The sequence below is a fragment of the Lepus europaeus genome, chromosome 6 (genome assembly GCF_033115175.1).
Source record: "Lepus europaeus isolate LE1 chromosome 6, mLepTim1.pri, whole genome shotgun sequence".
Lineage (NCBI taxonomy): Eukaryota > Metazoa > Chordata > Mammalia > Lagomorpha > Leporidae > Lepus > Lepus europaeus.
This window is the reverse complement of record NC_084832.1, coordinates 105,062,571-105,081,475: the sequence shown is the minus strand read 5'-3', so window position 1 is coordinate 105,081,475 and position 18,905 is coordinate 105,062,571. Positions and strand designations below refer to the sequence as shown.

The following is an 18,905-nucleotide window of genomic DNA, read 5'->3' as shown; positions in this document are numbered from 1 at the left end:
GTTTGCTTACCACTTGTCACAGTAACATGGGATTGCTAACCTGGTCCTAGACTTGTTTTTTTGGGTTATTTTCAAGAAAAAAAGAAAAGAAAATGAAGGAAAACCATTTGTAATATTTATAATAATTTTATGAGCAGCTTTTCATAACTCTTTTAACAAGTCATTTAGCTCTGGGCCATATGTAATTATAATTCATAAGTATATCTTGTTTGAGTTTTTATATTTTGAGGTAAAATAGAATGATCACTACCACATTTTTTGAAGCCATTCTCATTTGTCCTTTTTGTTTGTTGTTGAAGTGAAACAATGCGTCAAGTACGGAATGAGATTAGTGGGGTAAATATTATGAATCATATACTCTGTCTATCGGAAGCTCTTTCTGCTTTTTTTATGACCCCGTGTTTTGTTTTCTGTCTTTCCCTCTTTGTGTAGGCTTCCAGTCCAGGGTAAAGCTGTTGGAGCAAGAGAGCAAAGGTAAAGAATGATGTAATGCACTGGCAGCCCCAAAGCATCTTTTGTTGTGGAGTGGTTATTGCAGTCATCTCTTTATGAATCAAGTGTGAGGGGCTGCTTTGTGGAAGGAGTCCTTTGCAAGAGCACATCAACAGGAAAGAGAAAGAGACATTCACTTGGAGGGCTCTTGCTGAAAATGGGTTTAACTCTGCCTTTGCCAACCACCACCAGTCTGACCTCACACATTTGTAGTACAATGGAGTGGCTCAGCCTTTGAGCACACCACCATTACATCATCGTGGCAAATTAAAGAAGGAGGTGGAAGAGCGGACTTATTGTTGTCATGGCCCATGAGATGATTGTAACTCAAATACTTACTGAGAAGTTGGTGGCTCTCCTGGAAAGTGGAACGGAAAAAGTGCTGCTAATTGATAGCCGGCCATTTGTGGAGTACAATACATCCCACATTTTGGAAGCCATTAATATCAACTGCTCCAAGCTTATGAAGCGAAGATTGCAACAGGACAAAGTGTTAATTACAGAGCTCATCCAGCACTCTGCAAAACATAAGGTGAATGCTTTCTGTTCTGCCTTTTTTTTTGTTTTGTTTAAATGGACACAGTGAGTGGGGAATTTTTAAGCAGAGAAAGATTTTGAGGAAGTTCTGCTTGCTTTTTAGATGCTAATTTATTAATCATTGTCACATTCAAGACTATTTCTAAGCTATAGAGAGGTTTTACTTGCTTTAATTTGAAATGTGTTATTTTCCTTTTAATGGCTTGCTGAAATTGTTTTATAACTTAAATATTATTTCATATCTTTGTACATTTACTGAAAGGAGTGTCATTCTTTTCAAGTGCTTTGGAAAGAAAGTAGGAACTATTTATTAGAGTTACTTTCTTATGTGGTAATAAAATATACCACATAAAATATGTGGTGATACCGATAGAGACTTAAGGAAATAATGTTCCAGACAAGTTAACTCTTGTGATGCTGAAATGTCCTCTCTGTGACAGAAAAGGCTATTTCTTTTCTTCAGGAATAAAAATGAGCTTATGCTTCAATTTTTGTAAACAGTCTCTTTAATGCTATGTAGAGACCTGTTTTTAAAATGTTTCCTTAGGTCAAGGATTGTTACATTTATTTTGCATTTGATTTGGTCTGTGAATTTTACATATTACAAATATGTATAGTATGAAGAATTTAAAACATGTACACAGAAATAGCCTCGACTTTGCTTTTTAAAAGCTGGTTTTTACAAGCCTTTAACCCATTTGAATGACTGGTAAGTTTATCCAGAAAGTTGACCACATCTCATTTTACTTAAATTATAAATTGAAACGAAGTAATTATTTGTTTCAGCCCCAATAAATGTAAGAGGCTACTCGACCAGTGGTTTATGAAATTATTTTTCTCACTTTACTTCCTAACCTCACATTTACATTTCAGGTTGACATTGATCGTAGTCAGAAGGTTGTTGTGTATGATCAAAGCTCCCAAGATGTTGCCGCTCTGTCTTCAGACTGTTTTCTCACTGTACTTCTGGGTAAACTGGAGAAGAGCTTCAACTCGGTTCACCTGCTTGCAGGTAAGGCTTGTGATACAGTTGAAAGGACTGGGAAGCTCATTGACCTGTATGAGTAAGCAGTATTTCACAATGAGCTCAAAGTACAGTAGGTCATCACAAATTTGACGTGTGAAGTAATTTACTTATGGTTTTCCTGACATAACTGTTGTATTTACTTTGAATATGATCATTCTTCTATATTGGTGGGTGTATTTTTCACTTAGCTTAAAGCCCTCTTTACTTGGGGTTTATTAGCCAGAACTGCTGCATAGATCCTTGAGCCCCATACATAGCTCAAAGCCAGTTGCTTCTGTCTAAGGATATTTCCATTCATCTGTGATAAAAGAACACCAAGTGATCTATATCTCAGCTCCTGCTATTAGCACCTTTGCCTGTGGCAAGAACCAGGACAGCATTACAGTGTCACACTCTGATTAAACATTGATGGTAAAGGTAGACTCCAAAGATAAGGTCAGCTTTCTGGGCATTATGAATAGTCACATCAAGAGAGAACAAGTGAAAGGTGTTTCTTCTAATAACTGGGACTAAAAACTTATTTAATGGCATATTTTTGTTTATTTTTACAATTGAGTAAAAAAGTCTGGCTAAGCAACCAGATGATCTTACAGAGTGCAAATGGGAAAAATCCAATATTTTGTATCTTCCTTGGAAAGGGCTTCATGGGAGTTTTTTCTCATTGAATTCCATTGCAGATTGTCCACCTTTTGTGTCCCCTGTTTTGCAGACCTTACTAAAGTTCTTTGACTTGCACCGGCTCACAGAGCCAGGAAGACAGATTGGCAAAGCGCAGTAACCTTGACAAAAAGCCGCTGCCAGGCGGGTTGTCACAGTGATAGGCAGGAGTGTCTTTAAATATTTGATCTAAGAAAAATAAAATTGATAGATGTTATCATTGTCATACCTTTAGTGTGTTAAGGAGTGTACAATGAGCTTTTGTTATAGGCAGAAGTATGAGAGTACTTCAGAAATTTGTGGGAACTGGAATTAAAAGATAGGTTTATTATGATACAAGAATTTTTTGATGTCTGCCTATAGTTTTCTCATAATAAACATTTTCTATGAACTTATTGAAGACCTTGCATGAAAACACTGCAGTTTTACAATAATAGGATTAATCATTTGTTGATTTTAAATGTCTTGTGAGTTTAAATAAGATTTCCACATCTCTAGCTCTTTCTCACAGATTTTACTTCAGTTCTCTGAGGACAAGGATAGTTTGTAGTCTTTTTCAGATGATCTTTAAGCCACACGTTTCATTTATACTGTGATTCTGTCTGATTGCCTTGTTAGTGTGCTTAAATGAAATCAGCTTGTTCTGGAATGTAGTGTTCAAAATTCTCTAATTTCAAAATTATATTAAGCATCTGATGATAGCTACATTCTTTTACTGGCAATATAAGTGTATTAAAATATAACAACAATGATCAGAGTTCCATGAAACAATTTTTCTGACATTAGGAGCTCATTTTGTGATTCTTATAGCCTCTGTGAGGGACTTTACCTTGGAACCCTGTTAGTGGAATAAGGGGGTTTTCTTAAAGAGTTTATATACCACGGTGTGCTTTATGACAGAGTGGTAACAGCCCTGCAGAGGAATGAGCTCATTCTGAGTATGTAGTATAGGTGCTTTTCGCCACTTGTATGGCCTTTACTCCTTTACTAAAGAGCATTCCTTTGTTCCCTGGGAAGGTTCTTATCAGTCATTTGTAGCTTTGGGAGGGGCACTCATTGGGCAATAAGGAAGAAAATGGACTTTGTATGATCAGTTAGATCAAGCGTGGGGTGTGTGGTATGACATTCTGAGTCGGAACACCTTACCATCTCTGCTTCATACAGAAAATGGTTCCCAGCCTAAAGGGAAGTCCATTGAGTCAGCACCAAGAACTACGCTGGATGTGTTTGTTGTGCTGTATTGGTACTGATACTTGAAGAATCCTGTATTTCTTTTAGCTAAGGAGATGGTTTCAGGCTCTGAATTGCCTTGTCTGAGAGTTTCTGAGCAGCCAGGTCTCTTCTGACACCGAAGAGAGCGTTCTGGGTGGTTAAGAGCTTTGCCGCCCCTCCGAAAGTCTGACCAGTTGGGAACTGTCTTGCTTAGTCAATATACTCGTCAGGGAAGATAGAAAGTTGCAGTTAAGTGGGGAAGAATGCTAGGGAAAGTATAGCCATTGATTCTTGGAATCCTGTTTGCAAGGGTCTAGTTGCTCAGAGGATGTGCTAGGGAAGTAAGAGAACATGTCAATAAAAGTTTCTTAAATATTTTGCTTGAGGAGAAATAACTGATAATAGAAAAGTAGAGTGATTTCTAGAGGGGTTATTGTAAAATACCAAGTCGGGAGAGATGAGTTGCATTACCAAATACCCCCAAGGGCTTTCAGCAGTCAGATTTTTTGTTAGCCTCATGTGGAAATGAGACTGACAGTGTGGTTTTCCTGGAGTAATTAGAAATTCCAGCCACCTTTTTTTTTTTTTGGACAGGCAGAGTTAGTGAGAGAGAGTGACAAGAGAAAGGTCTTCCTTCCGTTGGTTCACCCCCAAATGGCTGCTGCTGCCGGCGCGCTGCGCCGCTCTGAAGCCAGGAGCTAGATGCTTCCTCCTGGTGTCCCATGTGGGTGCAGGGCCCAACCACTTGGGCCATCCTCCACTGCCTTCCCGGGCCACAGCAGAGAGCTGGACTGGAAGAGGAGCAACCGGGACAGAATCCGGTGCCCCGACCGGGACTAGAACCCAGGGTGCCGGCGCCGCAGGTGGAGGATTAGCCAAGTGAGCCGCGCCACGGGCCATAGCCACCTTTGATACAGGTAGAAATCCTCAGATATATGAGATGGTTTTTTATATACATGGAAATGTGAAGAATTGTGGCCTGAATTCTTCTCGTACTCTCAGAGCTACCTTTCCCACAGAAGTACGACTTCCCAAGAAATTGATAACATATTCATGAGCTCTTTCAACAAGGGGAAATTAAAAAACTTACCTGGAAGATGTAGTTACATGGACATACAAAAAGGAGCTGGGGGGGCCCTCTCCTGGAATTCAGCAGGCTTAGTTCTTTAATATGGAGCAAGTCTTGTTTGTGTTCCCCTCGCACTTGTTTTCAATAAACATTTATATATAAATTAGCTTCGATGTAGGTTTTGTGTCATCTATATCTTGTATGATTTATTAATTTAGAAGTGGTTTTTTTTAAAAGTTACTTTTCAGAGATTTATTCAAAAGGTAGAGTTACAGAGAGAGAGAGAGGTCTTCCATCTGCTGGTTCACTCCCCAAATAGCCACAACAGCTGGAGCTGAGCCGATCCGAAGCCAGGAGCTTCTTCTGGGTCTCCCAAGTGAGTGCAGGGGCCCATGTACATGGGCCATTCTCGGCTATTTTCCCAGCAGGGAGCTGGATTGGAAATGGAGCAACTGACACCCATATGGGATGCTGGCACTGCAGGCGGGGGCTTTAACCTGCTATGCCACAGCTCTGGCCCCATAAGTAATTGTTAAACAGCAATGAAGCCTGAAAAAATGAACGAGGCCATTTTGAAATAAATGAATTGTTAAGGGTATTTATTCAGACAGGGCAAACATAACTGCTGTGAAAGAAGTATCTAATATGAAAATGTTTCATCTATTTAAGTAGATTTAAACATAGTAATATAAATAAAAATACTGCTGCAGTTAATGCTAATTTTATGTGATTTCTAAATACTGAAATGTCTAGCTCCACTCGTGGGAAGATACAAGTCCTTGGATCCATGTTAAACAGAGTAATTTTTGTATTTTAAAAAATGTGGGGTGGGGGCGGTGTTGTGGCTGAAGCTGCTTGTGAAGCCAACATCTCAAATGGGCACTGCTTCAGGTCCTGGCTGCTTCATTTCCTCCTCTGCCGCCTTTTATTTATTTTTAAAAATTTTATTTATTTATTTGAGAGTTAGAGAGGGAGAGACAGAGAGAAAGGTCTTCCATCCACTGGTTCACTACCCAGATGACCACAATGGCTGGAGCTGAGCAGATCCAAAGCCAGGAACCAGGAACTTCTTCCTGGTCTCCCATGCAGGTACAGGGACCCAAGGACTTGGGTAATCTTCCAGTACTTTCTCAGGCTATACCAGAGAGCTGGATCAGAACAGGGGCAGCTGGGACTTGAACCGGCACCCATATGGGATGCCAGTGCAGCAGGCAGAGGGTTGGCCCACTACACCACAGCGCCAGCCCCTGCTCTACTTCTTATTCAGCTCCCTGCTAATGTGTCATGGAAAGCACCAGATAATGGCCCAAGTCCTTGGGCCCCTGTACTCACGTGGGAGACCTGAAGAAGCTCCAGGCTCCTGACTTCAGCCTGGCCCCACTCTGGCTGTTGCGGCTATTTTGGGATTGAGCCAACATAGAAGATCTCTCTCTGTCTCCCTTTCTGTAACTTTGCCTTCCAATAAATAAAGTAAATTTTTTTTTTTTTTTTACAGGCAGAGTGGACAGTGGGAGAGAGAGAGAGAGAGAGAGAGAGAGAGAGAGAGAGAAAAAGGTCTTCCTTTGCCGTTGGTTCACTCTACAATGGCCGCCGCGGCTGGCGCGCTGCGGCCGGCGCACTGTGCTGATCCGATGGCAGGAGCCAGGTGCTTCTCCTGGTCTCCCATGGGGTGCAGGGCCCAAGGACTGGGGCCATCCTCCACTGCACTCCCTGGCCACAGCAGAGAGCTGGCCTGGAAGAGGGGCAACTGGGACAGAATCCGGCGTCCCGACTGGGACTAGAACCCCTTGTGCCGGCGCCGCGAGGCGGAGGATTAGCCTGTTGAGCCATGGCGCCGGCCTAAAGTAAATCTTAAAAAAAAAAAAAAAGAATGGAGGAGTAGGTGTTTGGCATAGCAGTTAAAATGCTGCTTGGGATGCCTGCATCCCACAGTGGAGGCCTGGGTTTGAGTCTAGCCTCCCTCCTGATTCTGGGTTCCTGCTAATGCACACCCTGGAGGCAGCAGGTGATGGCTCAGGTACTTGAGTCCCTGCCATCTGTGTGATAAACTTGACTGAATTGCCAGCTCCTGGCTCCAGCATGGTCCAGTGCTCTCTGTTGTGGGCATCTGGAGAGTGAATCGGCAAGTGGAAGATCTCAGTCCTTCTCTCTTTGTGCTTTTTAAATAAATAAAAATAAAATTTTAAAAATGTAAATGGTTCTATTTAACTATTAGTATGTCAAACCAAACCATAGCATTATTTTACTCACAGTGGATTAAAGGGATTAATTATTAATAGCAGCCTCATTTTAGCAAAAGATTGAATTTGGACCCCTTGAGAAAATTCTGCATTATTATTGATATTATTGATTTTTTGTTTTTTTAAACCAGCTATTGAATAAGCACAGTTAAAAGTTCTTTTTTGTTGTTGTTTTTTGGTTTTTTTTTGACAGGCAGAGTGGATAGTGAGAGAGAGAGAGAGAAAGGTCTTCCTTTTTGCCGTTGGTTCACCCTCCAATGGCCGCTGTGGCTGGCGCATCGTGCCTATCTGAAGCCAGGAGCTTCTCCTGGTCTCCCACGCGGGTGCAGAGCCCAAGCACTTGGGCCAGCCTCCACTGCCTTCCCGGGCCATAGCAGGGAGCTGGCCTGGAAGAGGGGCAACCAGGATAGAATCCGGTGCCCCAACTGGGACTAGAACCCGGTGTACCGGTGCCTCAAGGTGGAGGATTAGCCTGTTAAGCCACGGCGCCGGCCTAAAAGTTCTTTATGTTTTCCCCACAACCCTCTTTAAAGTTCAGAATTTGCTTCAATGGAATGGGTGTTACATAAACATTTGTTTCATAAAGATGACTTTATAATCTGGAATTGGCTTTTATAATAGAAAAATTACATAATTGCTATTTGGCTAACAAAAGATCTGGATTTCTAATAATTTGAATACAAGTTCACTCTATTGAATATTTCAGAAAAGTTGTATAATTTTAAATATATCAAATGTTAAAGTATAGAAAAATATTAAAGAATGGACATAATAAAAAGTCACAAATGTAGAGAGGGGCAGTTAATGGAACAGTGTAATCTAGGTGTGGAATTACGGAAGGGCAAGCAACACAGAGGTGACTGTCCTGCTCCGTACCATGAATACTTCCCTTAGAGCAGTAAATTTCATGATTTAAGAGGAAGGGAGAGAGAGGATTTGGGAGAATCCAAACTAAAACCATTTTTGGTTTTTGGTAATTCCTTTAATGCTACTGCTGAACTTTAGATATTGACAGAAGACAATAATCAGAGCAGGAAGCTAAGAAAAGCTAGGTGCGAGTAGTTGGAAATGCTGTTTTTGGACAGGATCTGTATCTTGAGAAGGTTCGAGGGTCTTCTGCTGTCCCTAGGTGGTCCAGTATTTGCCTGATGCAATCTCAGTGAAGCACAGAAGAAAAATGGAGTCAAAACCGTAGCCTATGCTTTTTATCTCTGTTGCTCGGGGCCTGGTGACTTTGGAGAAGTTGTTTAAGCTGAGATACTATGTGTTGCGTTTTCTTTTCCCTTTCTCTCTTTTTTTTTTTTTTAAGATTTTTTTATATATTTATTTGAGAGGTAGAGTTACAGACAGTGAGAGGGAGAGACAGAGAGAAAGGACTTCCGTCTGCTGGTTCACTCCCCAATTGGCCGCAGTGCCAAAGCTGCACCAATCCAAAGCCAGGAGCCAGGAGCTTCTTTCAGGTCTCCCAAGCAGGTTCAGGGGCCCAAGGACTTGGGCCATCTTCTTCTGCTTTCCCAGGCCATAGCAGAGAGCTGGATGGGAAGAGGAGCAGCCGGGACTAGAACTGGCGCCCATATGGGATGCTGGCGCCGCAGGCGGAGGACTAACCTACTGCGCCACAGCACCTGCCCCTTCCCTGGCTCTTAAAAAGATCTTTTATCTTACTGTAAGGGTCATATTGAATAATGCATATGAAATCTCTGTATCAATATTCTTTTTAAAAAAGAAGCCATTATCATGAGTTAGAAAACAAAATAATCATTTGGCAACACTGATTTACTGATGAACTCATTTGATCTAATTAACCTTCAGAAAACTGGTTGTTTAAAAGAATAAACATGGGCCGGCGACATGGCTCACTTGGTTAATCCTCCACCTGTGGCGCCGGCATCCCATATGGGCACTGGGTTCTAGTCCCAGTTGCTCCTCTTCCAGTCCAGCTCTCTGCTGTGGCCTGGGAAGGCAGTGGAGGATGGCCCAAGTCCTTGGGCCCTGCACCCACATGGGAGACCAGGAGGAAGCACCCAGCTCCTGGCTTCAGAGCGGCGCAGCACCGGCCATGGCGGCCATTAGGGGAGTGAACCAAAGGAAGGAAGACCTTTCTCTCTGTCTCTCTCTCACTGTCTGTAATTCTGTCTTTCTCTCTCACCGTCTAACTCTGCCTGTCCAAAAAAAAAAAAAGATTTATTTATTTGAAAGTTAGAGTTACACAGAGAGAGAAGGAGGCAGAGAGAGAGAGAGAGGTTTTCCATCCTCTAGTTCACTCCACCATTGGCTGTAATGGTTGGAGCTGTGCTGATCTGAAGCCAGAAGCCAGGAGCTTCTTCTAGGTCTCCCACATGAGTACAGGGGCCCAAGGACTTGGACCATCTTCTGCTGCTTTCCTAGGTCATAGCAGAGAGCTGGATCGGAAGTGGAGCAGCTGGGACTCGAACTGGCATCTATATGGGATGCTGGCATTACAGGCGGCAGCTTTACCTGCTATGCCACAGCACCAGCCCCTCAAAGGCTTTTTTTAATGATAGCTCTTTCTGAGCCCTTTTGTGGGTTTCACAAATTCTTACTGCATACTTTATATAATGAAACATTCTATAAAAATATACTGCACATGAAAAATTTTGTAACATTAAATTATTTTAGCCAGAGGGGATCATCAAACAAAAGTTTACTCTGTTCTATGCTATACATAACTCTAAATAATGTAGAATATGCTATTTTTTTTCCCATTGTTTCTTGGGCTTCTTTATTTAAAAACAAAGTAATGTGGGGATCAGAATCAAGAGCATATATATATATATTTTTTGACAGAGTGGATAGTGAGAGAGAGACAGAGAGAAAGGTCTTCCTTTTTGCCATTGGTTCACCCTCCAATGGCCGCTGTGACTGGCGCATCGCGCTGATCTGAAGCCAGAAGCCAGGCGCTTCTCCTGGTCTCCCATGCGGGTGCAGGGCCCAAGGACTTGGGCGATCCTCCACTGCCTTCTCGGGCCATAGCAGAGAGCTGGACTGGAAGAGGGGCAGCCTGGATAGAATCCGGCACCCAACCGGGACTAGAACCCGGTGTGCCGGCGCCACAAGGCGCAGGATTAGCCTGTTAAGTCACGGCGCTGGCCAAGAGCATATTTGAACTTCACCTTCCCTCCAACCAGTTCCCCGAAAACTCCTTACCCCACCCTTTGGTTTCCAGTGCCTTCCTTAGTGAACTGAACTGAATCCCCAAAGCCCTGACTCCAGGTTCTCTTTCCCTAGCGTCTCCCCTGACCTCTGCCCCAACCTGGGTTCCTGGGACGGACAAGCAGCTCAGTTTGAATGCATGGGTTGCCCAGAGCAGGGACAGGCACAGAGGGGAGGCTTCCCCTCAGGGAAGGGGACTGGAGAGTACAGTGTAGTGAACATGAGGGCTGCCATAGCCTGGGGTACCGAAATGGGTCCCCGGTGCCAGAGGAAAAGACATAGCCCCCGTGAGAAGGGAGAGCCGGCAGCCTCAACATCCTCTCGTTGAGAACAGTCACTGCTTGGTCATTTGCCCTTCTGGCACCGGCTACAGAACCATTCTTGGACCATGTCCTTCTTGAGCCCAGCTGTTGGGCGATGTGGCTGATCCCTGCAGCTTGGGTTTTGGGCACCGCAGGAACACAAACTCCAAGTTGCCTCTCACTAAGTTCTCGATACTCCTTCGCTTTCTCTTCCGGGCCTGCACGAAGGTCTCTGCTTTGCAAATCTCCTGACGTCCTTGTTGTCATCAGCCTCTTCCACCCACTTCTGCAGCAGGGGCCGCAGCTAACATGTGTTCTTGAAACTGAGTTGCAGGGCCTCAGATCGGCAGATGGTCATTTGGCTGAACACCTTTCCAAAGAGAACCCCCAGGGTGAGCCCCAGTGTAGCCCAGGGTGATCTACTGCCTGGGAAAGCAGTAGAAGATGGCCCATGCCCGTGGGCCCCTGCACGTGTGTGAGACCTGGAGGAAACTCCTGGCTCCTGGCTTCGGATCGGCGAGATCCGGCCGTTGTGGCCAATTGGGGAGTGAACCATTGGATGGAAGACTTCTCTCTCTCTCTCTCTGCCTCTCTCTGTGTGTAACTCTGACTTTCAAATAAAATAAATAAATCTTTAAAAAAAAAAGACAAGTTTATTTTGAGGCAAAAATGTTGAAATCTATTCATAGTTTTTCCATAGTACATATTTTTCCATGAACTTTTCAAAGCGCCCCTCATAAATTAATCTGTGGTTAGGCCAAGTACATATTTATTTTTTTGAGTTCGCTTTTTTAGGATGCATAGATCATTGAGTGATCAAAAATGTATTTGGCTTTACATATTTTCAGTTTAATAGAGATTTAGATGTCATTAACAATGAACTGTGTATAATAAACATATAGTTTTGGTTTAATGGACTCAATTACTGTTCTGATCTTCCTGGTTACAGATATTGCTCTCCTTGCTATTGGTCAATTCTGTTGTCTAGTTTGGCATTTCTTCTATTTTGTCCAGAGGAGAAATATTCAATAATTCCATTTAAATCTTTTTTTCCTCTACCACTTTTTTCTTTTTTTAAAGGCAGAGTTACAGAGAGAGGGAGGGAGGGAGGGAGGGAGGGATTTTCCATCTGCTGGTTCATTCCCCAAATGGCTACAACATCAGGAGCCCGAGGATTTGGGCCATCTTCTCCTGCTTTCCCAGGTGCATTAGAATGCAGCTGGATTGGAAGTGGAGCAGCTGGGACCTGAGCTGGCACCCATATGGGATGCTGGCTCTGCAGGAGGCACTTCACCCCCTATGCTGTTGTGCTGGCCCGTCCATTCCAGCTTGGCAGCATTTGATAATAGAGACTGAAGCTGAAGTTAAGTCTCACTGAAAATGAACTAAAAAAAGGTGCGGTATTATATATATAAATAATGGAATATTATTTAACCTTAAAAAAGAAGGCAGGCTTGTGCCGCGGCTCACTAGGCTAATCCTCCGCCTGCGGTGCTGGCACCCTGGGTTCTAGTCCCGGTTGGGGCACCGATCCTGTCCCGGTTGCCCCTCTTCCAGGCCAGCTCTCTGCTGTGGCCCGGGAAGGCAGTAGAGGATGGCCCAAGTCCTTGGGCCCTGCACCCACATGGGAGACCAGGAGAAGCACCTGGCTCCTGGCTTCGGATCTGTGTGGTGCGCTGGCCACAGTGCACAGGCCATGGCAGCCATTGTGGGGTGAACCAATGAAAAAGGAAGACCTTTCTGTCTCTCACTGTCCACTCTGCCTGTCAAAAAAAAAAAAAAAAAAAAAAAAGGCAGACCTGCCATTTGTGACAAAATGGATGAACGTGGAAGACACTATGCTAAGTGAAAGAAGCCAGTCACAGGGATAAATACTGCATGGTGTCACCTGTGGAATCTAAAAATGTAGAAACATAGAGCAGAATTGCGACCAGAGGCTAGAGGGTGGAGGCAATGGGGATATGTTGATTAAAAAAGGTACCAGGGGGCCGGCATTGTGGTATAGCTGGTAAAGACGCCACCTGCAGTGCTAGCATCCTATATGGGGCTGGTTCAAGTCCCAGCTGCTCCTGTTCCTATCCAGCTCTTTGCTATGGCCTGGGAAAGCAGTAGAAGATGGCCCAAGCACTTGGGCCCCTGTACCCATGAGGGAGACCTGGAAGAAGCTCTTGGCTTCAGATCAGTGCAGCTCTGGCTGTTGTGACCATCTGGGGAGTGAACCAATGGATGGAAGACCTATCTCTCTCTCTCTGCCTCTGCCTCTCTGTAACTCTGCATTTCAAGCAAATAAATAAATCTTAAAAAGAGTACCAGTTATGAGTCTAGAAAACTAATGTTTTATTATTATAAATAATTATTGCGTAATAGTCATATATTGCATAATTATCACAGTTAATGTGTTTAAAGTATGCTGAGAGCTATGTGACGTGTAGTAATTTCACAGTGTATGCACAGATCAATCCATCATATTGTAACCTATATATTAATGTAGTTGTATTTGTCAATCATAGTAAAGCTGGGAAGGGGGGAAACGGTGCTGTTTTGCTCACTGGTTGCCTTATACTTGCTAGCTCTGCTTCTGAGTCACATTTACCTGAGATTATCCATACTGAATCATCTGTCTCCAGTTGCTGCCTGCCACTGTGGTAAGCCATCTTACATCAATTCCCATCTACCAGTGGCCAGGACATAAAGCCCGAGGTTGTGTCCCTTGAAAAAACAGACCACAGAGCTGACTAAAACAGTTCTCCTATTCCTCATCCTGATATCTGGCACAAGCCAAACAAAAGCATCATGGATGACAGTAGATTCATCAGTCTTTCCTTGCCCCAGTCATGTCATCTGTGTGACCTGGAAGAATGCCAGGTCCAGGCATATCGTTCAGCCCTTCTAGCCAGTCCGCTTCTGGATTTGATGGAGACTTCCATGGTTGTGCCCTGGACTTGTCAATGGGATGGAAACATACAGAGCTTGAGAGAACCTGGTGATTAATTGGGTAAACATATCTGGAGTGGGTGAAACAAAGAAGCAGATGGTCACATGCTAGACAGTGTGATACAGTTTTAAGGGTGATTTAGTGTGGTCTGCAATGCAATTTTCATTGAACCTTGAAAGATGAGTAAAGTTTGGGTGGAAAGGGTCTTCTGCATTAAAAATGTTGGGATGAACATAGATTTTGGAGGGCAATTAAGGAGACCAGAGCGAATTTTTTATGAAGGGTAGAAATGTGAAGTAAGAAGAAATGAGATGAAAGTATACAAGTTCTTTGAACCAAAAGGAAGAGGTGTCTGTGTGTGTGTGTGTGTGTTAATAGTTTATTTATTTATTTGAGAGGCAGAGTTACAGAGAGAGGGAGAGACAGAAGTCTTCCATCCTCTGGTTCACTCTGCAAATGGCTGCAATCGTGATCTGAAGCCAGGAGCTTCTTCCAGGTCTCCCACATGGGTGCAGGGACCCAAGCACTTGGGCCATCCTCCATTGCTTTCCCAGGCCATTAGCAGAGAGCTGGATCAGAAGACAAGCAGCTGGGACACAGACTGGTGCCCATATGGGATGCCAGTGCTGCAGGCAGAGGCTTAGCGTACTGCACCACAGCACCAGTCCCAAGAGTTCTGTTTTGATTTGCTGGGTATTATGAGTGATTGGAGAAACCATTTGAACTATATGAAAATGATTTTTTTAAAATACAAAAGTTAAATTTGCGTATGACTTCTTAGGAAAATGCCTTCCACACAGTAGTGTTTTGTATGAATACTGCTTCTGCTTATAGCCATTGCTATCCATTTACAGTATGAGAGGGGGATTATCTTGTATTTGAGCTCTGGTGGTTAGCAAAGCTCTAATGACTTTCTGCCTATTTAAATAAGAGCATCAGGCCCAAGTACTTGGGCCCCTGCACCCATGTGGGAGACCTAGAAGGAGCTCCTGGCTTTGAATTGGTGCAGCTCTGGCCATTGTGGCCATCTGGGGAGTGAATCAGTGGATGGAAGATCTCTCTCTCTCTCTCTCTGTCTCTGTCTCTGTCTCTCTATAATGCTGCCTTTCAAATAAATAAATAAACCTTCAAAAAAAAAAAATAAAAGCATCATTGGAAAAGTCCTCTGTCTTCCTATAAGGAACTATCTTTAAAATAATGGAATTGACATTTACCTGAAAGGATAGGGATCTGTTTTTAGAGTTTGGGACTTAAATAAATTAAGAATGTTACTAAGTTGTCGTACAGTGCTAATTTGGTTTATTATATAAATATCTTTTCAATTTAAGAAAATGTACTGTGATTTATAACTGATTGTATGGGTCAGAGAAAAGAGTGAATAGTTAGAATTATTTAGTAAAATTGCTGTATGTATTTTATTTTACATAACATATGTACCTCCTCAAAGTGGAATGGTGGTATCATATTGATTTTCATAGAAGACAGTATTTTTTTTAAATTTATTTTGACAGGCAGAGTGGACAGTGAGAGAGAGAGACAGAAAGGTCTTCCTTTGCTGTTGGTTTACCCTCCAATGGCCACCACGGCCGGCGCACTGCGGCTGGCGCACCGCGCTGATCTGAAGGCAGGAGCCAGGTGCTTCTCCTGGTCTCCCATGGGGTGCAGGGATCAAGCACTTGGGCCATCCTCCACTGCACTCCCGGGCCATAGCAGAGAGCTGGCCTGGAAGAGGGGCAACCGGGACAGAATCTGGCGCCCTGACCGGGACTAGAACTTGGTGTGCCGGCGCCGCTAGGCGGAGGATTAGCCTGTTGAGCCACAGTGCCGGCCAGAAGATAGTATTTATGATTAGAATTGTGAAGGAGATGCTCTTAGGGAAGAATTTTTTTCTTGGCTGAATTAGAATAAAATAATAATAGTCATGAATGCCTTTAAAGTTACAACAAATGTTTCTCTGTCCAAAGTAATACATATGTTTTTAATTCTAAGCAAGCATTCTTCTGGTTGGATTTGTGGAAGATTAACGGGCAGAAACCTGACTTCAGCTTTTCAGTCTGTCTATCCAGTGAGCCAGATGTGTTGTGAAGGGAGACGTGTCTCTGGCAGCCTCCCCATCTCCGTTTTCCTCTAGGCCAGAGGTGTCTGTGTATGCATCTTCCTTTCTCTTTCACACAGACACTTCCAGAGTAGGAGAAGGGCAGACACAGCCATTCTTAGATCCACATCCATATTAGGGAAGCACAACTTTCCATTTTCTACGTTTCCAGGCGATAAGCAGCATAACATTTAGGACTAAGAGACATTTGGTAAGATTGGACAGTGAATCAAATCTTTGAACAACTCTTTTTTAAAAAAGATTTATTTATTAATTTGAAAGGCAGAGTTGCAAAGAGGCAAGGAGAGAGAGAGAGGGAGGGAGGGAGAGGGAGATATGTCTTCCATCTGCTGGTTCACTCCCCAAGATGGCCACAACAACTGGAGCTTAGCCAATCAGGAGCCAGGAGCTTCTTCTAGGTCTCCCATGTGGGTGCAGGGGCCCAAGGACTTAGTCCATCTGCTGCTGCTTTCCCAGGCCATAGCCGAGAGCTGATCAGAAGTGGAGCAGCTGGGACTCGAACTGGCACTGCAGGAGGTGGCTTTACTGGCTACACCACTGAACAACTTTTAAAAATATTTGACGCCGGATTCTGTCCCGGTTGCTCCTCTTCCAGGCCAGCTCTCTTCTGTGGCCCGGGAGTGCAGTGAAGGATGGCCCAAGTGCTTGGCCCCTGCACCCACATGCGAGACCAGGAGGAAGCACCTGGCTCCTGCCTTTGGATCGGCGTAGTGGCCATTTTGGGGGTGAACCAACGGAAAAAGGAAGACCTTTCTCTCTGTTTCTCTCTCTCTCACTAACTCTGCCTGTTCAAAAACAAAAAAAAATTTTTTTTTGGAAAGCTTTTTCAAGAAGCTTACCAGTTTTTCAGTGCTGCATTTTCATAACAAACCATGGAGGATTATGAAACTGCTGCTCTTATAATGGAAGCCAATGTGGAGTCAGCAGGATGGTGGAGAGTAAGAGACAGGGACAGATAAGATGATGCCTTCTCTGTGCGTCTGTCAGCCACTTGTGACGAACTTTGCATAGATGAATTGTGCTTTTCTTCTCACATAGGCCTTGTTGGTAAGAGAACCTGTGAGAGGAAGAGAGACATTTTAGATATATTTCAAAACCAAGTTCCTGGTGAGGCCAGAGCTCGTTTGTAAAGGGTTCAGGGAATCTAGCAGTTTCTCATCTGTTATTCACAAAATAAAACTGGAGTTACTAGGGTACAACAGTGAATGAAAGGTCAGTGAATGGAAAAAAACTGCCATGAAGGAGCATGTCGGCAGAGTTGAACCTTATAGCAGGCAAAGATTAGGAAACTGTACTTTCTGAGGTAATGTGTTCTGGGTGACTGGGAGCCAAGGTTTGGGGCATTATAAGCCAGATGGAGCACTACATGAATGTCCTGAGTTCAATGAAATTGTTAAATATTCAAAAATACTCAGTTATCTCTTTATGGTAGATGTTAGTTGAATAGATTTATAAACAAGAGGTTTCTTTTGGGGCTGGCGTTGGGGTATACCAGGTTAAGCTACTGCCTGTGGTGCTGTGGTTGCTGATTCCTGTCTTAGATGCTCCACTTCCCATCCAGCTCTCTGCTGATGGCCTGGGAGGGCAGTGGAGGATGGCTCAAGTACTCGTGCCCCTGCACCTAGCTGGGAGACTGAGGAGAAGCTCCTGGTTTGGGCCTGGCACAGCCTTGGCCATTGCAGCCATTTGGGGAATGAACCAGCGGAAGGAAGACCTCTCTCTCTCTCTCTCTCTCATTATAAAAAAAAAAATTGTAAAGAACAGGTTTCTTTTTATTTGTTGTGTTCTAAAATGTGTTTAGCTTTTTGTTTTGCTTTGAAACTCAACAGTGGTTTCTTTCATTCTATTCTCTTAGAATTTTCTGGAGCTACACTCAACTTTTGGGGTCCACAAAAGTGATCTAGGAGCTGGTCCTAATCACTGATAAAACTGGACCTCAAACTGCCAGGCTGACTCAGTTTACGGTTGGGATAGTTGTTCTGTGGAGGATATCCTGAAAGCCCAGACACAGCTTTAGCTCCACTGTTTAGCAAAGTTTAGCAAACTTCCAGTTTGCAGACTATGATTAGCAACAAAACAGTGCCTGCATTTACATTTCAGCTGGTTCACCTGTAAATTTTGTTTCTGGTTTCATGTGAAGTGCAATTTAGGGTCTCATATCTCTGGTCATGTCGGAGCTCCTTTTCTTTCTTCTCTCTTGTTGAAGCTTTGCAATTCTGCAGTTTTGAGGAAGCGAGGCTCCTCCATCAGATGGGGAGAGGGCCAGTAGCCATTTTCATCCCGGTACTAAAAGGCAGGTCACAGCAGGTGAGGCTAGGATCCTATAGTTATCAGCAAGGCTGTCACCACATCCTAGGAAAAGTTGAAGTTAACTCTGTAGGATTTAAAGAAGTAGACTCATACTTATATCCTGGCTCTGCCAATCAGCACACAAGGTAATTGTGAGCCACTGTATTCTTACCTGTGAATGGACTAGTCATGGTACATACTTCACAGGCTAGTTGTAAAGGTTGAATAAATACTTGTAAAGTCTTTAGAGTGGAGCCAGCACTGTGACATAGCAGGCAAAGCTGCTGCCTGCAATGCCGGCATCCCATTTGGGTGCTGGTTCCTGGCTGCTCCACTTCCCATCCAGCTCCCGCTAAGGTGCCTGAGAAAGAAGTGCAAGATGGCCCAAGTCCTTGGGCCCCTGCCAATCATGTGGGAGACTGTGAAGAAACTCCTGGCTTCAGCCTGGCCCAGCTCCAGCTGTGGCAATCATCTAGGGAGTGAACCAGCGGATGGAAGACCCCTCTTTCTTTCTCTCTCCCTCTCCCTCTAACTCTGCCTTTCAAATAAAAAAATAAATATTAAGAAAAACGGCTTTAGAACAGTGCCTGTCATGGTAAATGTTCATTATATCTTATGATTACTTATGTGATTGCTTATTTATAAGTATGATGAAAACTGTTCTTTCGAGAAACACCGGGATCATATAATTTTTTGAAACTTTTTTTTTTAAAAAAGATTCATATATTTATTTGAAAGGGGGAGTTGTAGAGGCAGAGAGACAGAGGTCTTCCATCTGCTGGTCCACTCCCCGAATGGCCACAACAACCGAAGCTGTGCCGATCCATAGCCAGGAGCCTGGAGCTTCTTCTTCCA

The 18,905-nt window shown here is 43.7% G+C and overlaps 1 protein-coding gene and 1 pseudogene across 2 annotated transcripts in view; one reads left to right on the top strand and one right to left on the bottom strand.

The window, feature by feature from the left end:
* DUSP16 (dual specificity phosphatase 16) overlaps nt 1–18,905 on the top strand; it is a 107,296-nt gene that overhangs the window by 50,595 nt on the left and 37,796 nt on the right. For both annotated transcript variants that reach the window (XM_062194839.1, XM_062194840.1), the window contains exons 2-3: nt 433–1,024; nt 1,903–2,041. In XM_062194839.1, the coding sequence (XP_062050823.1) occupies nt 797–1,024; nt 1,903–2,041 (367 nt within the window). In that variant the 5' untranslated portion in view covers nt 433–796. The remainder of the gene's footprint in view (nt 1–432; nt 1,025–1,902; nt 2,042–18,905) is intronic.
* Nucleotides 10,535–18,241, bottom strand: LOC133762568 (POU domain, class 5, transcription factor 1-like; annotated as a pseudogene).